The sequence below is a fragment of the Salpingoeca rosetta genome, assembly GCF_000188695.1.
Source record: "Salpingoeca rosetta unplaced genomic scaffold supercont1.42, whole genome shotgun sequence".
Lineage (NCBI taxonomy): Eukaryota > Choanoflagellata > Craspedida > Salpingoecidae > Salpingoeca > Salpingoeca rosetta.
In genome coordinates, this window is record NW_004754892.1 from 21057 (window position 1) to 47325 (window position 26269).

General features: G+C 56.4%; 9 protein-coding genes across 9 annotated transcripts; 5 read left to right on the forward strand and 4 right to left on the reverse strand.

Moving 5' to 3' along the window:
- Positions 1 to 98: 98 nt before the first annotated feature.
- Positions 99 to 3262, forward strand: PTSG_13156 (uncharacterized protein; the record flags this gene model as incomplete). The annotated part of the gene is made up of 2 exons (XM_004987661.1): positions 99 to 961; positions 1204 to 3262. 2 exons carry the CDS (start codon positions 99 to 101, stop codon positions 3260 to 3262), a joined length of 2922 nt encoding a protein of 973 aa, XP_004987718.1.
- A 387-nt stretch (positions 3263 to 3649) lies between these two features.
- PTSG_11221 (uncharacterized protein) lies at positions 3650 to 4920 on the reverse strand (the record flags this gene model as incomplete). The annotated part of the gene is made up of 1 exon (XM_004987662.1): positions 3650 to 4920. One exon carries the CDS (start codon positions 4918 to 4920, stop codon positions 3679 to 3681), a length of 1242 nt encoding a protein of 413 aa, XP_004987719.1. The 3' UTR covers positions 3650 to 3678.
- Positions 4921 to 5176: 256 nt separating this feature from the next.
- PTSG_11222 (uncharacterized protein) lies at positions 5177 to 6500 on the forward strand. The gene has a single exon (XM_004987663.1). It carries the CDS (start codon positions 5193 to 5195, stop codon positions 6462 to 6464), a length of 1272 nt encoding a protein of 423 aa, XP_004987720.1. The 5' UTR covers positions 5177 to 5192; the 3' UTR covers positions 6465 to 6500.
- Positions 6501 to 7255: 755 nt separating this feature from the next.
- On the reverse strand, positions 7256 to 8569 carry PTSG_11223 (uncharacterized protein; the record flags this gene model as incomplete). The annotated part of the gene is made up of 1 exon (XM_004987664.1): positions 7256 to 8569. The coding sequence occupies one exon, from the start codon at positions 8567 to 8569 to the stop codon at positions 7256 to 7258; it is 1314 nt and encodes a 437-aa protein (XP_004987721.1).
- Positions 8570 to 9394: 825 nt separating this feature from the next.
- PTSG_11224 (uncharacterized protein) lies at positions 9395 to 10032 on the reverse strand (the record flags this gene model as incomplete). Its single annotated transcript, XM_004987665.1, has 2 exons — positions 9395 to 9682; positions 9844 to 10032. 2 exons carry the CDS (start codon positions 10030 to 10032, stop codon positions 9395 to 9397), a joined length of 477 nt encoding a protein of 158 aa, XP_004987722.1.
- A 1175-nt stretch (positions 10033 to 11207) lies between these two features.
- PTSG_11225 (uncharacterized protein) lies at positions 11208 to 14410 on the reverse strand (the record flags this gene model as incomplete). The annotated part of the gene is made up of 2 exons (XM_004987666.1): positions 11208 to 13878; positions 14334 to 14410. 2 exons carry the CDS (start codon positions 14408 to 14410, stop codon positions 11208 to 11210), a joined length of 2748 nt encoding a protein of 915 aa, XP_004987723.1.
- Positions 14411 to 15393: 983 nt separating this feature from the next.
- Positions 15394 to 17691, forward strand: PTSG_11226 (uncharacterized protein; the record flags this gene model as incomplete). Its single annotated transcript, XM_004987667.1, has 1 exon — positions 15394 to 17691. The coding sequence occupies one exon, from the start codon at positions 15394 to 15396 to the stop codon at positions 17689 to 17691; it is 2298 nt and encodes a 765-aa protein (XP_004987724.1).
- Positions 17692 to 18293: 602 nt separating this feature from the next.
- On the forward strand, positions 18294 to 21844 carry PTSG_11227 (uncharacterized protein; the record flags this gene model as incomplete). The annotated part of the gene is made up of 3 exons (XM_004987668.1): positions 18294 to 18595; positions 19005 to 19109; positions 19432 to 21844. 3 exons carry the CDS (start codon positions 18294 to 18296, stop codon positions 21842 to 21844), a joined length of 2820 nt encoding a protein of 939 aa, XP_004987725.1.
- A 757-nt stretch (positions 21845 to 22601) lies between these two features.
- On the forward strand, positions 22602 to 26259 carry PTSG_13157 (uncharacterized protein; the record flags this gene model as incomplete). Its single annotated transcript, XM_004987669.1, has 9 exons — positions 22602 to 22667; positions 23141 to 23206; positions 23374 to 23470; positions 23734 to 23781; positions 24030 to 24133; positions 24279 to 24389; positions 24599 to 24757; positions 25452 to 25606; positions 25809 to 26259. 9 exons carry the CDS (start codon positions 22602 to 22604, stop codon positions 26257 to 26259), a joined length of 1257 nt encoding a protein of 418 aa, XP_004987726.1.
- Positions 26260 to 26269: the final 10 nt, after the last annotated feature.

Genomic DNA, 26269 nt, shown 5'->3' on the forward strand with positions numbered 1-26269 from the left:
CTGTCCACCTCGCGCCCTGTTCGAAGACGCTCGATGCTGCTGGGGCGGCACGGCTGCTTGTTGACACTGTGGTGCGTCACCACGGAACACCATGCAGAATGATCTCGGACAGAGACCCACGCTTTGTCAGCAAGGTCTACAAGGAGGTCGCCAAAGCTCTCGGCATCAAACTCTCCTTCTCCACAGCCTCACATCCGCAAACGGACGGCCAGTCGGAAAGGAGTGTTCAGTCCGTTACCACACTACTTCGTTGCCTTGTGGCTGACAACCTGCGTCCATGGCCAGACCTACTCCCACTGGTTGAATTCTGCATCAATAGCAGTCCACACGCCGTGACAAAGGTGCCGCCCTTTCAGGCCACACAAGGATTCACGCCGTCGCTGTTTCCAGTTGACGTCGACTTCTTGTCTCCTGTAGCGGAGGATCTCATCGACAGCATCAACGCGACGGTGCAGAGATGCCGTGACATGCTCCAGTACCAGAATGCAGTGACGACGTCATCCCAGACAGCAACAGCTACGCCTTTTGCTGAAGGGGAAGACGTGTATGTCTCATCTGAGCTCCTCCTCGACGACCAGCACCGAAACAAAAAGCGGAAGCTTCGTCCGCGTTTCCTGGGTCCTGTGAAGATCAAGCGTGTGCTGGGTCCGGCACACGTTACTCTGCAACTACCGCCTGGCGTCCACATCCACCCGACCGTCAACATCAAACACCTGAAGAAACCCACACGCCTGCCACGCGATGTGTCTCGTCCACCGCCTTTGCATGGCAGTGACGTCTACGAGCTCGAGAGCATTCAGGGGCATCGAACTACACGGCGCGGCACTCAATACCTTTGCAAATGGAAGGGGTACCCCAGCACCGAGAATACGTACGAGCATCCAGACAACCTCCTGGGCAAGGATGCACGACTGCTGCTTGCGAACTACAAGCAGCAATTTACGCAGGGGGAGAGTGTTGTGTGAAATGCTGACTCAGCTTTCACACAACATACCCAACCACTTGCATGCATGCAATCTTACATCAACTTGCACGCATGCAAGATGGCTGCCACGTGTACTTGTTGTTCACCTGTCTCACTTGTTGTTCACCTGTCTCACTTGTTGTTTGTTCACTTGATGTTTGTTTGATTCATTCACCTCTCGTCTTGTCTACTTTCACATTACACTACTTACACTACCGACATCTCGGTACAACATCCAGGATCGACCGTCGGCTGGATCGTGCACGCGGAAGCCGCCAAGGCGTCAGATACGTGCAGCAGGGGTTGTTCGCTTGCAGCGCCCTTGCGGTTGCAGGCCTTGTGACCGGGTATCTATATGAAACACAGTTTGCCTGTCCCAAGAGCCTGCCCGCAGGCGTGAGCAACGGGACACCGCCAGCACGCATCCCCGATCCGTTTACGCCCCTGCACAACATCCGCCTCATTCACACGGATTCACACGTGTTCACGTGCGTTCTCAGTGTCCCCGTAATTGGCGTTGCTCTTCTGCTGTCCTCCGTGCTAACACCGTGGAGAAATCGGTTACACAACGCTATTAAGCGGCTGGAGCACAGGAAGGAAGAACAAGAGGGCGTCTCAAGCCCTGCCAACAGCTTTGGGGGAGACAATGTCAACGTGCAGCTACCAACCAAACAAGACGACTCCAGAAGCCTTGCCACTGACGGCGCGTCGCCGTCTGGTGACTCCACAGAAACCAACCGCGCTCGAAGCAAACTGCGGTGGCTGGTTTCTGGGCTGCTTTGGTTTGTGCGAACGCTGCTGTGGGTCGGCTACGAACGGCCAGACCCTCGTCGAGCAAGCAGGTCACAGTGGTTCTGCTACTTCGTTGGCGCAGGGGCAGCTTGCTTCTCCCTCGTGCTCTACGTGTACACACATGATGGCGAAGTTGCAGCCCGCTACGCCCAAGCCGTGGCATCGCCCTTCCTCCTGCTTGCCTTTGTCAATGTCTTGCACAGCATCCAATTGCACGTCGACACTCGCTACAAATACGGCTCTGAGAAACAGGTACAAGCGGTGATGGCAACGGTGACAGCAGTTGGCGGCGCTACGCTTCTGGCCCAGTTCTTCCTCTGGGCCTTCTTTGTGGCCTTTGCGTATGCGACACTTCCCTGTCTTCCCCTGCGTGAAGGGGGCACATCCCGCCCCGACGTGGCCTATCTGTCGAAGCGCCTCTTTCTCCGCTACATTGGCTGCTTCATCATGTCCTGCGAACTCCTGTTTGCCTACATGTGGTGGATTCTGGAGTTTGCTGCGGGAGGTGCCAGCGTTGTGCGCATGGTGCAGTTCCGCGGTGGCGCTCTGGCTATCGTCGTCAACGTACTCGTCGTTGTTGCCACCTTCGTTGGCGTGTCGACGTATGCGGGTGTCTTCTCCTCGCAAGAGAGCATCTTCTTTGTGAAGCAGCCTGCTCAGTACGTGACACCGAAGATCACTCTCACCCTCGCGTACATCTTCTTCGGCCTCTGGTTTCTTTGCTTCTCCCTCATGGGACTGAAGGACGTGTCTGCCAGGGTACAGAAGTACTTTGTACAGAACGAACAAAACGAAACCATCTGCATGCTTTACCGCAGCGAGGACGGGGAGCTCGCAACCTACATTGCCAAGGAGATCAAGAACAAGAGCCCGCGCTTCTTGGGCCAGGCTAACAGTGTGGAGGTTGTCCAACATAATGTGGATCATGAGGCGTACCCCGCATGCGCCACACCTTCCACAGACTCTGATGAGCCCAGTGACGGCGACCTTCAACGGGCAGACCAGCTGAACAATACTCGCGTCCTTGTCGTCGTGATATCCTGTCACAACGAACCGCCTTTTGGCTCGGTCGGACGCATGCTAAATGACAACGACGACGCGGAAGCCAGAGCAAACAGCAATGACGGAGATGTCAACATGTTTCTGCTGCAGCTCATCATTGCTTATGAAATGGAGAAGCGCGATGACATCACCATCTACCCCATCTTCGACGCCCGAGATGGCAGCACACGAATTGCCTTCAAGAGTCCTGAGAACGATTTGCCTGACACAACACCGGAACCAACAGCGCAGGCAGCAGCCAATATCCTCAAGCGCTTGTATGGAAAAGAAGGCGCCAAGTTTGACGTGACTGTTGTTGAATTACTCAGAGAGTGGTCCCCCAGGAACCTCATGCACAGAATGCTTCAGCTGCAGGGCACTTTCATGCACAACCTTGGTGAGGTTACAGCCGCCAATACTGCAGCTGCAGGAGTGCTGAAAGCGTACGAAGAGTCGGCCATCTGAAGACATGACGAAGAAGGAGGAAGTGAGGAGGAAGCACGTGTGGGCATGGATTGAATGCGGTTTGCATCTCTTTCTTTCTTTCTTTCTTTCGTTCTTTCTGTCTTTCTTGCTTGGTTGCATGTGTGTGTGTGTGTGTGTGCGAGAGTCATGGTCGTTCATAACTTGCTTTGAATTGATTTGAACATCTTCCCTGGCATTTCTGTCTTGTGTCATTTCTGTGGATTTGGTGCCGTTCGCGTCCTTCATAGAACACGCAACAAAACAAAGTCACATCATGTCACATTACAACCAACTCAGAACATACGCACACACACATACGCACGCACACACACACACACACACACACACACACACACACACACACACACACCCCTTCACCACACACGCACACGCACACCCTCCCCTTCCGCTATTGGCTACGAGCATCTGGGCTGGATCACGAGGATGGATGTGGAGTGGCTGGGAATGCCGTAGATGAAGCCGTTGCTTGTCGGTACGCCAATGGTCCACTTGAACGTGTCCGAGGACAGCTGGACGATGGTGGTGGTGTCGTACGTGTCTGTGTCGGGGTCGATGATGAGCACGGACGTGGCACTGTACGGCATGGCGAAGATGCGGCCGTCTGCGGCGGCGGCGGCGGCGGCCCCGGACCACTTGCTCGTGCCTGCAGGCAGGCCTTGCATGGTCGTCGTGTCGGTGGTGTTGGTGGCGGGGTCCACGATGAGGACAGAGCGGGCGGATTGTGGGATGCCGTAGATCTTGCCGTTGCCTGCAAGCACGCTGCCAACCCACTTTGCGTTGCCGCTGGGGACGCCAATCGCGGTCGTGTCCGTGGTATTGGTCGCCGGGTTGATGATGAGGACACCGGCGGCATCGCGGGGCACGCAGTAGATCTTGTCGTTGCTGGCGAGGTGTGCGCCGCGCCACTTGGCATCCTCCGTGCCCAGGCCCGCGATGGTCGTGGCGTCCGTGGCGTTGGTGCGCGGGTCGATGATCAGCACGGACGAGGCGGAGTACGGCGGGGCGTAGATGAGCCCGTCGCCCGTGACAACGCCGCCGCCCCAGCGAGCAGCGTCATCGCCCGGTATACTCTCGAACGTCACGCTGGTCATGTCTGTGTCGTTTGTGTGTGGGTTGATGATCAGGACGGCGTCCGCGTTGAAGGGGAAGCTAAAGACGAGGCCGTTGGGTGCGAGGACGCCATCCAGCCACATGCCACCGCTGCTTGCGAGCCCGGAGATGGGCACGGTCTCCGCCACGCCAGTGCCTGCGTTGATGATCAGGAACGAGGGCGCGTGGAATGGAACGCCAATCACCAGCTCTGTGGCCTCGCCGTCCGATGGCAGCACCACGCGCACGCCGCCCTGCCACTTCGCGTTGAGATTTAAGATGCCGTTTCCTGGCTGCGTCCAGGCGATGGGCGGCGTCTGCAAGCGGCACAGGCGCCGCTCCAGCACGCGCTGTCGCTCCTGGAGCTGGTGGTACCTCCGCGTCACGTCCACGCCGTTGACAAACACGCTCTGGCCCATGGGATCGCTCGTGTTGATGTGCAGGTTTCCCGCACCGTCCTCTTGCATGATGGCGTCTCCGCTGACAAGGCACAGCAGCCCCAGGTAAAACACACTAACACCAGCGACACCAACTGCGACACCTGCCATAGTGTGTGTGTGTGTGTGTGTGTGTGTGTGTGTGTGTGTGTGTGTGTGTGTGTGTGTGTGTGTGAGTGCGTGTGTGTGTGTGTGTGTGCGTGTGTGTGTGTTGAGCGTGGTGATTGGGATGATGAACGGCGCTGGTTGCGGAAAAGTGCTGAATAGAACGCCCACTTTTCACAACAACGACAGCAAAGATGGCGGCGCGACTTGTTGCAACTCTAGCTGAAGCAGCTGCTGTTGTTGTTCTTGGGGTGGTGTTGGTGGTGGTGGCTGTAGTGATGCCGTGCCATTGGGACGGCAGCGGTAGCGGCAGCGTGTGCTTTGGAGAGGTGGTGCTGGAGCATGACGCGCTTGGTGCACTGCACATTAACACGAGTGACCCGAGGAACGAGCCCGTCTTCGTGAACGGGGCTGATGTGGGCAAGATGTTCGACATGGTGCAGGCCCAACAGCGGGTGAACGACATGCAAGCCAGCCAGCTACACGCTCAGGCAAGCGAAATCGAAGCGCAGCGGGTCAGAAATCGGGCACTTGAGCGTGAGCTTGAGGCCCAGGCGGTGGTGTTTTGCTATCGCTTTCCCGTCTCCCCTTCCACGGACACCACCACCATCGCCAACGTTGGGAGTGGAAGCAACGACTGGCGCGGAGGCGTGCTTGCGGGGAATGGCCTCATCTACGGCATCCCGCTGGGCTCCACAACTGTCCTCATCATCGACCCACTGACCAACACCGATGATACCACCTCCATCACTGGTCTGGGAGACGGCGGCGCCAAATGGAGCGGGGGCGTGCTCGGCAGCAACGGGCGCATCTACGGGTTTCCGGTCAATGCTGACGCCGTGCTTGTCATTGACCCGGCAACGAACACGGCTGACGGAAGCAGCCTTGGCACCCTGTCGTCTGGTGGAGCGAAGTGGCTGAGTGGCGTGGCTGCCGACAACGGTCTCATCTACGGCATTCCCTGGGGCGCAACTTCTGTCCTGGTCATCGATCCTGCCACGAACAGCACCGACGCGACCACGATGGGAAGCCTGGCTGCAATCGGCAACAAGTGGTCTGGCGGCGCGCAGGCCGGCAATGGCCTCATCTACTGCGTGCCACGCGATGCTGAGGCGGTGCTCATCATCGATCCGTCGTCACACACGACCGACACCTCATCCATGGCTGGCCTAATGGGCCAGAACAAGTGGATCGGTGCCGTGCTTGCAGGCAACGGCCTCATCTATGGCATTCCCTTGAGCGAGACGTCCGTGCTCATCATCGACCCAAGGCTCAATGCCACAGACACGACCTCCATCGCCGGGCTGCCAACCCCCAATTTTAAGTGGCGTGGCGGTGTGCTGGCACGCAATGGCCTCATCTACGGCATTCCCGACAACCACGAGTCCGTGCTCGTCATCGATCCCACTAAGGCTACTGCAGAAGCCACATCGCTTTCTGCCTCTGTTGGCACTGACAAGTGGTGGGACGGTGTGCTTTCCGACACTGGCCTCATCTACGGCATTCCTTTCGACTCTAGAAATGCCCTCATCATCGATGTGGGCTGTTGAGGAGCCAGACACGTGTGTGTGTGCGTGTGTGCATTTTGTGTGTGTGTGTGCGTGTGCGTGTGCATTTTGTGTGTGTGTGCGTGTGTGCATTTTGTGTGTGCATGCATTTGTGTGTGTATGCATTGTGTTTGTATGTGTGTGCTTGTGTGTATGTGTGCTTGTGAATGTGCGTGCATTGTGTGTGTATGTGTGTGTGCATTGTGTGTGTGTGTGTATGTGCGTGCATTGTGTGTGTATGTGTGTGCATTGTGTGTATGTGTGTGCATTGTGTGTATGTGTGTGTGTGTATGTGTGTGCATTGTGTGTGTGTGTGATTGTGTGTATGTGTGTACAGTCCTTTGCGGGTGTGTTGTCTTGTGTTGTGTGATGACAGTGTCAGAAGGCACTTGCGTTTCGCTGCGCTCTTTTCTTTATTTACGTTTTACCTTGCCAGCCGTTAGCTGCTGCTGTGAGTCGCATACACGCTCCCCATTCCTCACCCGGTTCAACATACCCCATCATTGAGCGTCTTGCATTGCACCCATATATGCTGACCGGAGTATGTACGCAAGAAACGGCCGAGAGAGAGAGAGAGAGAGAGAGAGAGAGAGAGAGGAGGGGGTGTGTGTGTGTCTGTGTGTGTGTAATAGACAGATCGATGGACAGAGACTGTGTGCTCGTATGTGGTATGCACGCCAAACACAAACACACACACACACACACACACACACACACACACACACACACACACACACACACACACACACACACACAGATACACACACAGATACACATACACACGTCACGACCCCTCAACAGCTTGGGTCGATGACGAGCACCGCATCAGCTGAACGGGGAATGGCGTAAATCAGGCCGTTGTTCGCAAGCGCGCCATCGTGCCACTTGCCAGACCCGGCAAGAGCCTGAATGCTTGTGGTGTCTGTGGCGTTGGTGGTTGGATTGAAAAAGTACACGGAGGGTGAGGTGAATGGGATGCCAACGATGTTGCCGTTGGGAGCCAGCACCCCTCCAGCCCACTTGTCCGAGGAGGTCTCCTCGGAGATGCTCAGCAAATCGGTGGCGTTGGTGGCTGGGTCAATGACGAGCGTGGTCGCAGCACGATCCGGCAGGGCGTAGATGAGCCCGTTGCTTGCAAGCAAGCCGCCAAGCCATTTCAGGCCAGAGCCGACGCCCGCCAGCGGACGGAGGCCCATGGTCAGCGTGTATGGATCGATGATCAGCACGGAATCCGCCGCTCTTGGCAGGCAGTAGATGAGGCCGCTGGGTGCCTGAACGCCGTCATGCCACTTCTCCCCCTGCTCGGACAGCCCCGCCAGCGTGGTGATGTCCGCCGTGTTGGTCTCCGGATCGATGATGAGCACACAGGTTGCGTGCAAGGGAACGCCGAAGATGAGGTCGTTGTCAGCCACCACGCCACTAAACCACTTGTACTGGCCGAAGCCAAGCGAGCTGATGCTTGTGGTGTCTGTCGTGTTGGTCTCCGGATCGATGATGAGCGCCGTCGCCATGTTTGCTGGAAACATGTAAATGAGGCCGTTGTGCGCCAGCACGCCGCCGGCCCACTTGCCCCTGGCCGACCCAAGATTGGGGATGGTTGTCACGTCGATTGTGTTTGTGTTCGTATCGATGATGAGGACAGCGGGCGAGTTGTACGGGGCGGCGTAGATCAGCCCATTTTTGGCCAGCGCGCCGCCAGCCCATGCGCTATATGGCGAGGTGCTCAGGTCACCGAACGTGCTCGCGCTAGGCTTGCACACTTCGGCGCGAAGGGCGTCAATCCTTCCTTGCTGTGCACTCAGCATGCTCTGTTGCGCGCTGATCGTGCTGCGCTGCGCCTGCACCTTTGCCTGGTACGCGTGCAGCATGCTCTCCTGCGCAGCCACCGTCTCAAACAAGTCGTCCACGTTCATTCCGTTCACCAGTACCGGCTGGGTCGCTGGGTCGCTCGTGTTGATGTGGAACGCGCCTGTGTTGTCTTCCTTCAACACCGCCTCCGCGTTGCAGCCACGCACGCGCACAAGGTCGTGAGCATACTGGTGGTGTCCGAGCAAAGCCAGCACCGACAAACTCAACCAGACGAGGTGCGCTAGGTGTGAGCATGACATGGTTTGGCGTGTGTGTGAGGCGGGGGGGGGGGGTTGCTTGTGTTTGTGTGTGTGTCTGTGTGTGTGTGTGTGCGTGTGTGTGTGTGTGTGCGTTTGTGTGTGTGTGTGTGCGTGTGTGCGTTTGTGTGTGTTTGTGTGAGTGTGTGTGTGTGAGTATGTATGTGTGTGTGTGTGTGTCTGTGTGTGTTAAAGTTTGGAAGATTTGTGGGCAGCATTCGTAACCTTCGCCAGTGATGATCGAAACAAAAAAAAGGGCTGGATGTCCTTTGGCGTGCCTTTCCTTGTTGTTCTCTTCTTGTCCCCTCCCGTATCCCTACTCCTATCGATCTTGAGATCCTATCTGAGTATCCTATCTTGTCTGCCACGCTCGTCCTCGTCTGCTTCTCCAAGGGGATCTCAACATGTAAAAGTTCATTCACAGCACACTCAGCCAGTTTATAAAGTGCTCCTGCAGTTTGCTAGTTTGAGGGCCCGCTGTGCTGTTCAAAACCCTAAAACCACAGCGCAAGCACGAGAAGGCGAATGTTTACTGCTTGTGTTTTGAAGGCTTTGTTGTATTGGCTCACAAGCAGGGCGGACACTCTTCCTCATCGCCTCGTCCTTCCTCTCCCAAGGTTCCAAAGCAAGTCACAAAGCAAACAACATTGACAAGAAGGACTTTGAGAAGCAAGAAGAAAAAAACCAACTCATGATGTCACATCAGAACGGCATCCTCACAACAAAATTGAAGAAGGAAGCACTGAAGCAGCATGCTGAGCATAGCTTGGCAGGCAAGCCGTCAAACACCATCGCCTGCAACACGCATCTGCTGCTGGCACCCTGCGCTCACTGCTTCAGTTTCTTCTGCTTCTTCTGGCTCTGCTTGCGCTGCCTTCCAGCAATCTTCCTGTAGCGCTCTTCCAGCTCCTTCAGTCGCTTCCGCAGCTCCTTGCGCTCCTTCTGTTCCTCGTCCTTCTCCTTTTCATCCTGTTCCTCGTCGTAGCCATCCATGGCGCCGCAGTCGCCGTCAGCCTCGTCAAGCTCGTCGAGCAAAATCTCAAAGGCGTCCGCAAAGTCCTCGAGCAGGTCCGCTCCGCAGACAGAAAGTGTAACTTGGAGCACAAGGCCGTTTTGCTGAGGACCGAACACAAACCCACAAAACGTCATGAGATTAAGTCGCAACAACAGGGTGAACATGTACATAGACGGCTCGATAGCTGGACGAGTAGCGGGGAGCAATGAACCGCAAACAACCCAGCAAGCACGAAGGAGTACAAGAAACACGCCAGTCTTACCTGTTTTTGCTTTCGTAACTCCGCATTGTGGATGAGGGTATCCAGCTTGGCGCGGGTCCTTGGAGCGTTCTTGATCGAATCGCGTAGTGTCTTGGCCTCCTCCGCCAGCTTTCCCAGTTGATCAATTTGACGACATTTTTTGATCAGCTTGTACCCAGAGTAAAGAATGCCAATGGTGATGGGATCCATCGTGTCTCGCTGGTCGTGGTCTTGCAGTTGTGAGCTGTGATCTGAGTGGTTTGCCTGTTGACGGGAGACGGAATAAATGACATGTTTGTTGTGTGGTTGTTTGTTGCTTGTTTGTTGCTTGTTTGTGTTGCGTCTTGTTGTTTCGTTGGTGTTCTTGTTGTAGCTTGTTTGCTGGCTGGTGCAGCGTGGCCATGTCCTTCTTTCTCTTTGAGTACACGATCGTCGCTTGTCGCTTGTTCGCAGCCACATTCAGTGAAGTTCATCATGGCCCACGCTCCGTCGTCGAGAACGCGTTGTTTTGTCCTTTCACAGTCACTTTGACTTTGGTGTGGCACTGTGCACATTTCGACACCCCCTACGACGAAACTTTGCCACGTGGCTTTGCAATCGTCGCAAAACGGGCCAAATGACCCAGTGGGCAGGCCTGTCCCGCCACACCCAGACCTTCGTCTGCCTGCCAAACAAAGGGACACGAACTGTGACGAGCCGAAGACAAAGGGAACACGTTTCGTTGTGGCATTGACACAACAACACGACGACAAAGACTGTGTTGCTTGTGTTGGCAGTGTGGAATGCTGGTCACGATCCCTTTGTGTGTCTCCGTTTGTTTTGTCTTCGTGGCCCACTGCACTACTGCAAAGCGGTGGTAGGAAGGTTTTGTTGGTGCAACAACAAGGGTGATGTGATGCAGCGTTTGGTTGGTGCAGTGTTGGTATCGCGCTGCCACGGTGGTGGTGCAACCTGCCGCTTTCTTTCCTCCTCCCCTCAGCACGCATCCATCGTGTTTAACGTAAACAGCCAACACAGAATAGCTAGAAGTGACTAGCAAGCAAGCAAAGGTGTTCTGTTGGAGATACAGCTCTTCAGTTGACACGCAACACAATTCACAAGCATACTCCTCGCTCAAACACAAACGTGTACACCCAAACACAAACACGCACACACACAAACACGCACACATACACACGAGTACACTCACACACCCACCCACACACACACACACCCACACACACACACCCACCCACACACACACACACACACACACACACACACAAACACAAAACACACACACACACACACACACACACACACACACACACACACACACACACACACACAAACACACTAACACCTCTCCCAACACACTAACACCCCTCCCTACACACCCAGCCAATTTACGAGTGAGAAGCGTTTGCAGCTCTGTCAGCATGCACAGTAACAAACACATCGGAAATGCTCTCCATGGCTTTGGCGTCTGCGCGTTCGGGAACACCATGCTCGCTGATGAGGAAGGCCTGCAGCTGCAGCATGCCTGTCAACAGGGCCTGGGGAGAGTATTTGCTTGGCGACATACTCCACGCCTGTGAGTGGGCGGACTTGACGAGCTGCGAGAAGCTCATTGTGGCCTCGCTGCTGTTGCTCGTGGCGGAGAAGTGCCTCTGAAGCGCCGGCACCAAGCCCTGGATCAGCAAGGGCACCGCCGATGCCAATTGAGATGGCCTGTAGTGGCTGAAGAAAGAGTCGTAGTACACAGAGCCGTCTGGTAGTCCCCCACTCAGAATGGAATACGTGGACTGTAACACGCCCAGATCCAGCAGCACTTGCGCAAGCACGAGCTCCAGGAAAAAGTCGTCGCCGCGGCCGCTGGTGCTGCTGCAGAGGCGCTGCACAGAGCCACCTCCGCCGTCACGGTGCCACGTGAGCAGTGGGACAAAGATGCGTGTCACGCCGTCCTGCTCCAGGATTTGCCGCAGCTCTGCCGCGCGACGGGCAGCCTCTTCACCGCCGTCGGGGGCATCGGCGGCGTCGGCGGCCGCAACGCTGGTGTGGTGCGCGCCGTGGTGAGTACTATGGAGCGATGCCGCCAGCAGCTTGATATCCCGCGCGGAGAAGCGCAGCGGAATCACCTGCTCGTGGGGAAACTTGTCACGACACACGCTCTGCAGCTGCTCCAGCAAGCGGTTGGCGAGTGGTGCGTCCTCTTCCACATAGCTGATGAGGATGTAGCCGATGACGGGCTCTTTCACCAATCCCAAGCGCTGGTGAATCGTGGCCGCCATGAGGGTGAGGAACACAAGGCCCCACAACACAAACACAGCAATCGATAGCGCAAACGTGAGGCTGGGCGGGAAGTAGTTGAGTCCGTCGTCAAACAGGAATAGGGCGGGCTGCTCGGCAAACACATTGGAGAAGTTTGCCACGGCCGCCGCCGAGGCAAGCACAACCAAGAGGCAGCAGAACGTGGACACGCGTGACTGCTTGAGCCGCAGCAGACGGGAGACCGACATGCGGCCCATGCACACCTCCATCAGCCACCACACATTGAGAAACGTCAAGTGGAGCGCAAGATCCATGGTGCCCCAGAAGCGCTGGTACAGCAGGCTGGACACAAATTGTGCGTCGCCCCTATAGATTGGCGCGTTCCATCTGGGAAAGCAGGGCGTCGTGCTGTAGGCGTACGCCACAAGAAAGCAAAACAGGAACACCTGCGCCAGAAGGATGGAGCCGCCAACCGAGATCATGTGCACGAACATCTTCTCCGATGTGTCCTTGTGCGCATGGCGAAAACGGGCGACCAGCAGCCGCTGCAAGTGCTGCAACAGTGATCCCAGAGCAAGGCCGATGAGCGCCACGCCCGGCGGGATCAGGTATTGCAAGACACCAAGGCCGATGGCGTTCTTCACAGCCACGCCTGTGAGCATGTAGAGGGAGGTGAAGGTGGTGGCGAAGAGCAGCCACTGTGGCAGCGTCGCGCGCTTGCCGCTCGCCGAGGAAAACCCAACCCACGTCCAAGCGCGCAACAGCCACCACGCCGCCCAGAGCACGCGGGGGACGTCGCTCTTTGTAAGGCTCCGGCGCCAACGTTTCTGCTGCGCTTCCCTTCCCTCTGACCCTTCGTCCTCTGTAGCGGGGAGGTCAGGGTGCGGCGTGCTCGAAGCTGGATCGCTGAGCGGCACTTGGTCATCAAAGCTGGGTTGTGGCGACACCACGCTGTTGCGGTTAATGGGGCTTGCGGTGCTGGAGGACGGATGCCTGACAAGGCCAGGTAACGTGAAGGCACTGTTGGCACTGGCACTACCCCTGTGCGCCTCGTCCGTGCTGATGCTTTGTCGGCCTTTGCTCCCCCTGCGCCGTCTTCCATTGTGTCGAGCAGCAAGAGCGCTCAAGCGCCTGCCACACGTGCATGCTGTTGGTCCTGGGCCTGTGCCATCCGCGTCACCCATGCCACTGTCGAAGCTGGTGTTGCCGTTGCGCCCCTGCCTGCTCGCTGGCCGAGACACCGCAGCACTTGTGTCGGCAGTGGCGGCGCCCGTGTCGCCATTGGCGTTGGAATCGGTTTTCGTTTCCTTGCGTCTCTCACTTGCTGCCGCCAATCGCAACATGGCCAGCTGCCGCCAGAACGTCAGCTCGCCGGAGAGCACGAGCGCTGTCGCCGCCACGCACATGACCAGTGTACAGGCGTAGATGTGTGACTGCGTTTCGATGAAGGGGACGCTCTTTGGGTCCCCGGACTTTGTTGTTTCGCGTTCAAAGGCCTTGCCCTTGCCAAAATGGAATGGCGCAATCCTTGACGCATTGACGGTCTTGAAGTTGATGTCCGTTCCAGCAAAGGACGCGTTTGTGGCGTTGGTGGCGCACACTAAGTCTGTGGTGATCTCAAACCCACCCGCAACCAGTGCGATGGCCAGCAGACCAAGGAGCACAAGCGCCCACTGGAAGAACGCTGCCGCACGCAGTAGATCGGATGCGTCATCTACGTCGGCGTCGGCTTCGTCCTTATGACTCACTTGCTCTTGCTTCACTTCGCTGATGAGGAACGCCAAGCATGTCTCACACAAGGGTGACCTGTGTAGTACGCGAGAATGTGCAAGTGTGCAAATTGTGTGTGTGTGTGAGTGTGAGTGTGTGTGTGTGTGTGTGTGCGTGTGTGAGTGTGTGTGTGTGTGTGAGTGAGTGAGTGAGTGAGTGAGTGAGTGTGTGTGTGTGTGTGTGTGTGTGTGTGGACATATGCATGTCAGCATATTGTGTGTGCGCCAAGTGTGGGGGGATCGTGTCGAGAAGGTGTGCATGTGTGTCAATGCTTGCTCTTGTGTGTATGTGTGTGTGGGATCGTGTCGAGAAGGTGTGCATGTGTGTCAATGCTTGCTCTTGTGTGTGCTTGCTCTGGTGTGAGAACGCCAACTCTTCTTCGTCTTGTGTGTGCGTGTGTGCGCGTTTGCATATCATTTCCTCATTACGTGAATGCAACCCCATTCACAGACACACCGCAATCCCGCCTCACAACTCTCTTAAGGACGTACGTGGAGTGTGCTGGTGATGCGTCTTCCTCTTCACCGTCGTCGTGTTTGACGTCCTCCTCGGCCTGCGTCTGCGACATGCCTGCCCTTGCCTGCTCGTCGAGGATGGCTTGGTGTCGTGGCGTGGTGCTGTGGTGTGTCGTCTTCTTGTGTATCTGCCTTCGGTTCTCCTTAGCTCCTTGCTCCTGTTCACGTTTTTGCTGTTGCTGTTTTGCTGGCTGTCCTGTTGTGGATGAGATTGTCGTGTGGCGTGCAAACGTGCTGGCTCACTGGCTGGCTGGTCGCGAGATGAAGGCGCGAGTGTGCACCAGCAACCCACAACGATTCGGCCACAACCACAACAAAGAAAGAGCCGTATTTGCACGCCGCACTACCGAGTGTGATGTTGTGACCACTCCCCATACTCCCCATAAGCACAAAACCTTTGCCGGCATGCTTGGGGCATTCGCCTTCAAGGATAGGACAAGGAAATGGGACGAACTGGGACGAATGCTTTGTCAAAGATGATCATAAAGACACACGGCAACTTTTCCGACAGGTCGTCCGCGATTCTCGACGACCCACATGTCAGCAAGACGTGCTCGCTGCTGCGCAAGCCACACAAGAAGCAAAACACGCACACAGAAGCAAACACACACGCACACACACACACACACACAAACACACACACACACACACACACACACACACACACACACACACACACACACCACTCACTGTCCGTTTCATGGGATCTGCTCTAAGTCTTGCATGCCTTTAGGTCTCAGCCAACTCCCTTCTCCACTCCCCCCTTCTCCCTCTTCCAATCGCACATCATCCGAGCAGCAGCTGTCCTCCCTCCCACAAGTACACGCCTTTACACCTAATCTATCTAAGACGGACAGCACGCGTTAGCGCGTTGGCACACAATCAAGCCTGTCCAGCAAGGAGCAACCCACCCCCCTCTCTCAAACACACACACACACACACACACACACACACACACACACACACACACACACACACACACACACACACACACACACACGGAGCCACACGGAGCCACACGAGACAAGGCAACATTATGTTGACCTCTTCCATCTGCACCACAGGCAAGCGCAAGCCTAAACAGCGTCGACAGCACGGCGCAGAGGCAGGGTTCGCGTCGGCGCAGTGGCTGCTGTTGGTGCTGGTATTGTGTGGACTGGGTGGCTGGGCGCTAATGGGTGAAATCCTTGAGGTCGACAACGTTTGCCCCTCCACATTATTCAACAGCAGCGACAGCGGCAAGGCCATCCCACACTTTGCCACGCCGTTTCGGCCGCCCCGGAGCAATGATTCTGATCGCCACGACAAGTTCCGCAACACCACGTCGCACGTGTACATCTCTTTGACGCTGATACCAGCGGCTGGCATGACCCTCGTCATCTCCACGCTCATCACCATTTGGAGACGCTTGGCGTCCTTGGAGACTGCCGCCGGTGAAACTGCCGGAGAGGGAGACGGAGCTGATGGAGCTGACAGGAAACCCAGTGGCTCGCCCACCAACACACCAGCTCCGGCAAAAAGCAACGAACGGTGCGCTCCCTTGCAAGGTGACCTGAGCAGTGACCCAAGCACCAATCACCAACGGCTCAATCAAGGCATGGCAACCCCCACAAGCCATCGCCAGCGTTGTGATTGCTGCTGCCTTGTTCCATGTCGAGCGGCTTCAACAACATCGTCCCTGAGCATGGACAAGGAGAATGGGGTCGCTGGTGCATGGAAGCGCGCGCTCACAAAGGCTGTGGCTTTTGGAAAAGGTTTCCTGAGTATGATGACGTGGGTGTACACCGGCCGCGACAACGCGCGCAAAGCGAGCTTGCCGCAGTGGCTGCTGTTTGCGTGCCTGCTTGGTGCTCTGTACACCTTAGTCACGTTTATGGCGAGCACGTACCCATTCGAAGATGAGCAGCCCGAGGTTCTACTCACGATCGCTGTGGTGAGTGGTGTGTGCATTGTCACCACTGCGTTTGCTGGCACGCTTCAGCAGCTGCACGTCAGCTTCCGGCAGCGATACCACTTTGAGAGTGCCCCGGACAGGGACACCGCCTTGGCGCGCCTGGTGACCTCCAGCACAACCATTTTGATTGTGCAGCTGTTCCTGTGGTGCTTCATGCTGTCGTACGCCTACGCAACGCTGCCATGCTTGCCACGATGGACAAAGAAGAAAGGTGGCATAAGTGACGATGCGCGGTACACGTTTGGCCTCCTCAGTCTGCGCTTCTGGGGCACCGTCAACCTTTCCTTCCATTTGCTCTTCACGTTTGTGTGGTGGCTGGTGGAGGTGAGCGCCGGCCACACGTCTGTGCAGCGGCTTCTGCGCCTGAGCGCTTCACCAACGTCCGTCACCACCGGCCTCATCATCCTGCTCAACACGGTGATTGTTGGCGGCTGCTTCTCCATGGTGTTCTCGCCGCAACCGAGCATACTGTTTGAGGACAAACCCCAGCGCAACGTTACGCCACTTCTGGCTGGACCCCTGACATATATGTTTTATCCGCTGTGGGCTGTGACGTTCCTTTTGACGTTTGGGTCCGCCATCCTCGCCGCGCTCGTGCCTGGCTTCAACAAGGACGGCGAGGGCTTCGCCGTCTTCATCAGCTACCGGCACGGCGCAGATGACAACCTTGCTGGGGTTCTCTACACGGGCATCACGTTTCAATCCCGCGAGTACCTGAGTGAGACGCAATCCCTGCGCGTGTTTCTGGATGTGGCCAAGCTCAAGGGCGGGGAGGACTGGATGGAAGGCTTCCTGCAAGCGCTGACAACATCGAAAGTGTACGTGCCCATCTTCTCCTGGTGGAGGCTTTCCGAATCCATGGCGGCAGAAGGAGAAGCAGCACCGCCCGAGTGCGTTGGGGGATCGCTCGGAACGCTGGGAGGCACCGGCCGTGACCAAGACAACTTCTTGCTGGAGCTCATCGTCGCGTATGAGCTGCTGGAGCAGGGACACCTCGCTGCCGTTGTTCCCATCTTGTCTGGTGGCATCAGCGGCACCGACTCTTACTACTGTGACATGCTGGGCAGCACCGGTCCAAAACCGGGCGGCAGTGCCGAGGTTGAGCTGTGTTTGAGCGACGATCCCTTGGAAAAAACCAACGCAACAGCAATGCAGGTGCTCAACAACATCCCCGGCATGCGGCAGTTTGAGACAGCCCCGAGCTACTGGACGCCGCGGCAGATTGTGCGCAGGTTGCTGGACAAGGCGACGCATGGCTTTGTCATGCGTGCAGGCGAAGAACCACGGATCTTACACGAGGACGCCGTGACAGTGATCTTGGACGCATACCGTGAACTGGACGTTCGAACGCCAGGCGAAGATACTTCTCACAAACAATGACTGCGTTTGGGGGGGGGGTTCATTTGATGTGTTCTTGTGTGTGTGTGTGTATGTGTGTGTATGCGTTCTTGTTTGTGTGTGTGTGTGTGTGTGTGTGTGTGTGTATGCGTTCTTGTTTGTTTGTGTATGTGTGTGTATGCGTTCTTGTTTGTGTGTGTGTGTGTGTGTGTGTGTGTGTGTGTATGCGTTCTTGTTTGTTTGTGTGTGTGTGTGTGTGTGTGTGTGTGTGTGCTCTTGTGTCTGTGTTCAAAGCACGCACGCGTCGTTGTCGTTGCCACTGCTTTTTCTTGCCGCCACATCTTGTTCGATCGAGTCTTTGCTGCTTTTTCCCCTGCTTCGTCGAGTCTTTGTGTGAAACTCGACTTGACAAGAGGTGGCGAATGCATGTCCCGGTTCGAAGGAGTTGGTCACACCTCAACAAAGAGTCGATTATTGCAAAGCCATGCCGCAAACTTTCCTGCTCCGTGCGGGACACATGTGTCCACCAAATTTACTGTCTCGGTCCATCCCAGCATTTACCACCCCCCCCCCCACAACACACGAGCGAGACGCACCAGCCAAGCCAGAGAGAGACACGCAAACAACAAGCAAGAAGGCAAAGCATGAGCGCCAACCCCAAGAGCAACACGCCAACAGCGGTGTGGGAAGGGGTTCTTGGTCGCCCTGCTGATGATGGCAATGGAGCTATGAGAGGCCGCAAAGCTTCCATCAAGTTGACAAGCGACGATGGTGGACCCCTCGATGGCGAGACAACCACAGGCCCAGGCCTGCCCGAGATTGTGGAGAGCGGCTTTGGCTTCGACTCAGACACGTCTGATGGAGAACCCACCTTCGCTGCAGACGAGGAAAGGGCTCAAACCCCACGCACCGGACAAGCAGAAGACAAGAAGGCAGACTCGGACAGGTACAGGAGAGGAGAGTGTGGGGTTGTGTGCGTGTGCGTGTGCGTGTGCGTGTGTGCGTGTGCGTGTGCGTGTGCGTGTGCGTGTGCATGTGCATGTGCGTGTGCGTGTGCGTGTGCGTGTGCATGTGCATGTGCGTGTGTGTGTGCGTGTTTCATGCGACTGCGCTTGTTTCTTTTGCACATTGAGAGGTTAAGCGTAGCGTACACCTGTACACCCTCCGTGAACATGCACTGATGTGCTGATGTGAGGGCAACGGCATATGAACGCACGTTGCCGCATCGACATCAACAGATCACACACAAGATCTGCACTGTGTCCTGATCGCGTCCCACATGATTTTTGCCCTGCCTCGCCCATTCAGTGGTGGGCTCCACTCATGCATCAACACACTCGCTTGCTGCAAAACAGAGTGATCCTGGAGAGCGCGGATGGATTCGACGAAGTAGACACGAGCACGCCGCTGGCTCAAAGGGCACCCGAGATTATGGCCAAGGACGTGGACGTCTTTCGCAAGTATGTACGCTGTTCTGCTGCTGTTCTCACACCCTGCTCCATTACACCCTTCACTGCTTCTCCGCCGCAGCACACGCGCGCAAACGCACACTTACACACAACGCTGCGCATTCACGAACGCACGCACGCATACATATGCACGCACGCACACACACACACTTACACACACACACTCACACACACACACACACTTACACACACACACACACTCACTCACCCACAAACACACCCACAAACACACTCACACTCACTCGCCCACGCACACACACACACACCCTCTCTCTCATCCACAAATGCACACACGCATTGTGACTCTGATCAGGTGGCAAACACGAGTGGAACACAAGGCGTCAACCGTTACGACAGAAAGCAGCGTGCAGGGCTCTGGCAGCAAAACTCGAGCCATTGCTGCCTGCCAGTGGTTCTTCGCGCTGCTGGCCTTTGGCGCGTTTGGATTTCTGCTTGGTGGTCACGTCATTTCCGCAGACTACATCTGCCCAGCCGGAACAGAAACCCCTTTCAAAGGCATACCGCCGGCACACTGGCCGCGTCCGTTCGAGCAACGGCGCGTTGGCGACTGGATCGACACCAGCTCCCACATCTTTGCCGTTATTTTGTCAATCCCGTTGCTCGGCACGGCGCTCTTCCTATCTCTGTTCCTGACCGTATGGACACGCTGGACACGCAGGACTCAGATTAGCCACATGCATCGGCGTCAAAGCATCCGCAGCAGGAGGAACTCGGTGAACAAATCACTTGAGGACCACGCCACACCGGAGAAGAGCAGCGCGGCGACTTTGGTGGACAGCGACAACCCTTGCCCAAGCACGAACAAGCCGGATAGTGACGCGACAAGCACACGCGTGGATGTCACGGCGCAGGCCCAGCACGCGCATGGGTTTGCAGAAAATCCGTCCTTTGATGTTGCGGCACACACCGCAGACGGTGAGGGTGAAAGGCCGTTCGCGACACATGCTGTCAACGGCACAGGCAGTTCAGCATCGGCAACCTCAAGTGCGTTGCCGCGCAAGCCTCACGCAGTGCCCCCCACCAGCGTCGACAGCTCGGCAGCCGTGACTGACTCATACCAGCCTCCTTCGACCTCGGGCCGACGTGTGCACGTGTTGCGGTGGGCTGTGCAGTCATTTCTTTGGCTGGGCTACAGGCGCGAGGGCAGGAAGCGTGCCACCACCCCGCAATGGGTGCTGTTTTTCTTCACGCTGTGCACGACATACGGTGTGGTGGCGATCTTTTTCGGGTCGGGTTGGACCACATTTTTCAAGCTTGCGGGCATAGGCACCTTGGCCCTCGTCCATGGATTTGTGCTCCTGCTGCAGTACGTACAAGACAGCGTGCTGTTTCGCTCACGGCAGGAGCACCCAGACACAGTGAGGCACCAGATCTTGCGCGCGACTGGCCTTTCCATGGCCGTGCTGATTGTGCAGGTGTTCCTGTGGTGCTTCTTTGTTGGGTTTGCCTACGCAACGCTGCCTTGCCTAGTGGTGCTCAAGGAAGCGGGGAACCCGTCCAAGTTTAAGCGAGAGGATCTGAAATACTTGGACGCGGTGATCAAAGTCCGCTTCTGGGGCACGGGGAACTTGTCTCTGCACCTGCTGTTCCTGCTCGTGTGGCTGCAGCTTGAGTTTGGCAGCGGCCGATTGTCCGTGGCGCAGCTGCTGCGACTGCGTGCATCGCCAAACGCCCTTGCGCGTGTTGTGCTCGTCGCTCTGGCCACGCTGGCCACAGCGGGAAGCTTCTCCACGGTGTTTGCTGAGCAAGGAACGCTGCTGCTCACGGTGAAGGCGTCCGAGTTTGTCATTCCCACCTTCACCATTTTCCTCAATGCCGCTGTACTGACGCTGTGGATCTTGACGTTCATTACGCTGCTCATCTCGGTCGTGCGCAGGAAACTGCGTCGCAAGGCAGACATTGGCCGCTGGAACGTGTTTGTGAGCTCATGCAAAGATGATGCTGAGCTGCAGAATCTGCTCGCGACAAACATTCGGCTGAAGAGCGGCGACTTCCTCTCGCGCTCGCACGCGCTCTCGGTGGGCTGGCGAGGCAAGCAGCCTGAGGCCGACGATCCCGTTCACACCGACGCGGAGAACGACCACCCCCTGCTGCACACGGACCTGTACGTGCCGGTTCTGTCGTGGTGGCGGAAGAACGTGGACCCTGAGATCAGCTCCTCGACGGCGGCCCGGCCCGTGGGGTCATTGGCAGATGTGGCCGCGCGCACGGGCGGCGAACTCGATGGCGACGGTGGTGGCAGCAGCAGCGGTGCTACTCACATGTTCCTGCTCGAGCTGATCCTCGCCTTTGAGCTGCACCGCGCGCACAAGATCAAACGCATCTTTCCCATCCTCTCGGGCGGGCTGGCGGAGAACAAGCGCTTCTACCAAGATCTTAGGGAGAACATGGGCGAGCTCCCAGACAACCTACATGGACCGACGTGTGCAAGGGCACTGGAGCTGCTCAAGGTGTGGCAGCGCACAAAGCAGGTGAACCTCAAGCTCGGCGACAAGCCCCCGCCCCATTGGTCCGCCAAGACCATCACCACGCTTGTGCTGCTGTACCCGGCATTCAACATTCACGAGCACGGAAGCGCCCGCTTCGCAAACGACAAGTCCGTTGATGCCGTGTTGCTTGCATTTGAGCGTGCCACGAAGGAGAAGGCGAGCACAAAGTCACTTTCAGCAACCCATGCACTCTTTGATGCGCTTTTCCTTCACTGATGTGCGGGACAGTGCTGTGTGTTGGGCTGCTTTTCTCATGTGTTGTGTTGTGTTCAGTTCTCTGCTTTTCGGCACATCATGGTGAACTTTTTAGAGAATGCTTTTGTGATGTGAGACAACAACATAAACGCGCCACATCTCTTATGGAGACACGAAGGCACACACAGGCACACACAAACACAAAAGCACACATACATACATACACACAAACCGCGCGCACGCAACACACCACTACAGACTACACCACAACACATGGCGCGCGCATGTACGCACAAAATAGCAGACGTTGCTCTGAACCCTTAAACCTGCTCACGGTTTGAGTTGTTGGCGGCAAAGGAAGTGCTGTGCTCCTTCGTGCTTTGCTCCTCCTTCTTGCTGACATCAGCAAAACAATTCAATGAATGATGGGCACTCTAGGATTGCCTATGCAATGCTTTTTACTCGAATGCCAACGACGCCTCGAATTGTGAAGTTGCCGTGTAAAACGTCCTGTTTCGAGGCGTCGTTGGTGCATGCAGGCAACACAATGACTGACGACCGCCCAGCAACCACGACCACAACGACGGGACTGGCCGACACACGCGCACCTGGCATGCCAAGAAGCAAGCCGCACTGCGAGCCCCCAAGCCAATGAGTGTTGTGCACCAACCAGTCAACGCATTTTCCCAACCATCTCTCTCTCGCTCCTGCCACAGACCTTGGTGTTGTTGTGCCCTTCAACCTCTCTCTCTTCTTCTTCAACCAATCGACGACGACGATGAAGGCCGCCCTGTGCGTGCTTGCTGTGGTGGCCCTGGCCGGCCTCTGCGCTCTCACCAACGCTGTGAGTTGTTTTCGATGTGTGTGTGTGTGTGCGTGAATGTGCGTGTGTGTGAATGTGAGTGTGTGAATGTCTGGTTGTGAATGTCTCGTTGTGTGTGTGTGTGAATGCATGTCGCTGTGTGTGTGAGTGTGTGTGAATGAATGTCTGGTTGTGTGTCTCTTGCTTTGGGCTTGTTAGTTGACTTTGCCCTGTCTGTCTGGTCAGCCGTGTGTCTGTCTTGAGTTGTGTGCATTGCGCGTTTTGTGTGTGTGTGTGTGTGTGTGTGTGTGTGTGTGTGTGTGTGTGTGTGTGTGTGTGTGTGTGTGTGTGTGTGTGTGTGTGTGAACGCAGGCGCATGTGGGTGCAACACTCCTCCCCTATTGCGAATGCTTTCTCGTTCAAGTGTTTTCTCGTCTCTCACTCTCACTCTCTCGCTCACTCACCCACATTCTCCCTCTCTCTGACACACACACACACACACACACCCACCACAGCAAAGCCCACCGGAAGGCATTGTGCTTGGCGATGAGCTGACCTCCACGGAGTTCCTCAACACCGTGGTATGGCCGTGTTGTTTCAGCTCTTGTTTGCTTGCACTTGCAGGCATTGCCGTCGTCATCTGTGCCGCTTTGTCATGCACGCATCCAATGCAATGCTTGCATTCCTCGCATGCTGTGCTGCTGCTGTGACGGTGCTCACGTTGACGGTGGTTTTATTACGTTCACAGAACCTGGACAACTGTGCGGAGCTGACTGACTCGAGCGCTGGCTACTACTTTGAGGGCGGAGCCGCGACGGGTCTGACCCGCGACCGCTGCTCTGTTGGTGAGTGTGAATAAGATTGTGCATGTGTGTGCATGTGCGTGCATGTGTGTCTGAGTGCTCTTGCTTGCTTGGTCTTACTTGCTTGTTTCGTGTTGCCTTGGTCTTGCTTGTTTCGTGTTGCCTTGGTCTTGCTTGTTTCGTGTTGCCTTGGTCTTGCTGGCTTGGTTTGCTTGGACTGATAATAGCCATGGTGGTGCTGACTGACTGGCTGAATGACTCACTGACTGCCTAACTGACTGACTTGCGTGGTTGACCACACGCAGGTGGTACCTGCCAGTGCCGCCAGTTTACGGATGGCTGCGACAACGGAAGTGAGTCATGGTCGTGAAGTGAAGATTGTTGGTGAAAGGTAGTGGTGGTGGCTGGTGGTGGTGGTGGTGTTCGTGAAGGGTGATGGAAGGCTGTGGTGGTGCCGTGGCAGCAAACCTGCTTGAAGCCACAAGCGTGCGTGCATGCACCCCTGCACACGTTTTGCTTGCAAGCAAGCACAACACGAGTTTGCCCATGACCTCACAACCCTCTGCTATTGTCATCACCCCCCCCACCACCACAACGACAGACTGCGTTCGGGTGTGGCCGTGCACGGTTGAGGGCGGTGGTATCAGCAGTGCCTGCCAAGCCATCACCAACTGCACCCAGACCGTCTTCGAGACCATCATGGAGGTGTGTGTGTGTGTGTGTGAGGGCTTGTTTGCACATATTTTGAGCCCTGCGCCTTGACACGTGTACACTCTGTGTATGAACGTGCATGCGCGCATGTGTGTGCAACTCAGTCACATGCTGTCACTCACCTCCTCCTCAATCACAGGTTGAGGTTGAGTGCAACCGCCAGAACATGACGGACAAGGACGAGGCAGACCTCGATGAGTTTGGCGCCAAGTGGAAGCAGGCGCTTGCGGAGGACTGCAACATTGGCCGCGTGAGTCTTGTGCTGTGCCCTGCGTGTGTGTGTGTGTGTGTGTGCCTGCTATGCGTTGCGTGGAATAGCTGAGGCTCACTTGTGAGGTGTACTTGTAGCTGCGTGCACACTAAGCACACACACACATGATACACTCACACTCACTCACTCTTCTCTCTTACACACACGCACACACTCCCTCCTCTTTTCGCTGTGTTGGATGTGTGCAGGTGTGCCGGTACAACGGTGATTCGAGCGACACGATTGATGTTGTTGCATACAACCTGTTCCGCACGTACACGCTGAACGAGGCCCATGTTGACGACATTGACGCATGTGCCGCAGACACGCTGTTCCGCTTCAACCGGTGCACGGTGTTGAGTGCTCGCGTTGCTTACGACACAACGACGACGACCACCACCACAACTACCACCACCACAACGACGACGACAACTACCACAACGACGACGACTACCACCACCACAACTACCACCACCACCACGACGACGACCACGACGACGACCACCACGACCACTACCACGACCACAACTACCACGACCACAACTACAACCACGACCACGACCACGACCACCACGACGACTACTACCACCACTACCACAACCACGACCACCACCACTACTACCACCACGACCACCACGACGACTACCACCACCACCACCACCACCACGACGACGACGACGACGACTACTACCACCACGACAACTACCACAACTACAACCACCACCACCACCACGACAACCACTACCACCACAACGACGACGACCACCACAACGACCACCACCACGACCACCACGACGACGACCACCACAACCACCACCACCACGACAACCACAACGCACATTGGTTGCATTGCGGATTGCGAGATGAGCATCAACACGTGCATTGGCAGGGTGAGTCAGTGTGTTTACGTGTGCATGCTGCCAATCGTTGTCTTGCTGTCCTTCTTGTCTTCCTGGGCTTCCTTTACTGTATTTCCTCCTCCCGCCTTGACTCATCACCCACCTGTTGCTCATCCCTCCCATCATCCGTTTCCCCGTCCCCGCCCCTCCGCTGCCGCTGCAGAGCTGGCCTTCCCCCGACTTTGAGACGTTTGCGGACTGCATGCTGTCGTACAGCCACTACTCTGTGTCTGCGCGTGACCAGCTGTACTCGTGCGAGTGCGGCAACGTGACCTCGTCCACGACCTTCGATGAGATCCAGGACATCTTTGAGTGCTAGTGAGTTTTCAACAGCAGCCCGCGTGTGCTCTGTTCATGTGTGTGTGTGTGTGTGTGTGTGTTGTTTGTGATGGATTTGATGTCATGCTTGTGGAGGTCGACGGCTTGGTTGTTTGTGGGCAATTAACAAGTGGGTCACATCATTCCATAATGACAAGTCACTCACCAATTTGCTTCGCAACCCGCCCCCCCCCACACACAGCCGGTTCTGTGCTGCCAACACGGCTGATCGCAACTGCGACTATGTTGTGACGACAACGTCAACGACCACGACAACCACAACGACGACTACTCTTGAGTGCCCGACCGTGGAGACTCCCGAGGCGCAGGTTGTGTACGAGTTCATCACCTTTGGCATCTCTGCGCCTGAGGGCAATGAGGTTCGCTGTGTCGGTTACGCTGACGGCGGCCTTGCCTCGTACGAGAACGTCACGACAGACATGGAGGACTTCTGGACGGTCCCTCTGTTTGACGGCGCCTACGGTGGCGACTACTTTGCCATTGCAGACAACTCGACCGGCTCTGCTCAACTTCTTGTGACGGACAACCTGAATGACACATACACGCACGTGTGCAGTGCGCGCCCTGCTGGCAGCAGCCAGCTGTGCCCACTTGTGATGACGGACCCCACGTCCTCCTCCACTGTCGCATAATGGCCATGTG

What these genes read in the sequence shown, in the direction of transcription:
- PTSG_11222 (XM_004987663.1), top strand. Translation starts at nt 5,193, where the DNA reads ATGCCGTGCCATTGGGACGGCAGCGGTAGCGGCAGCGTGTGCTTTGGA.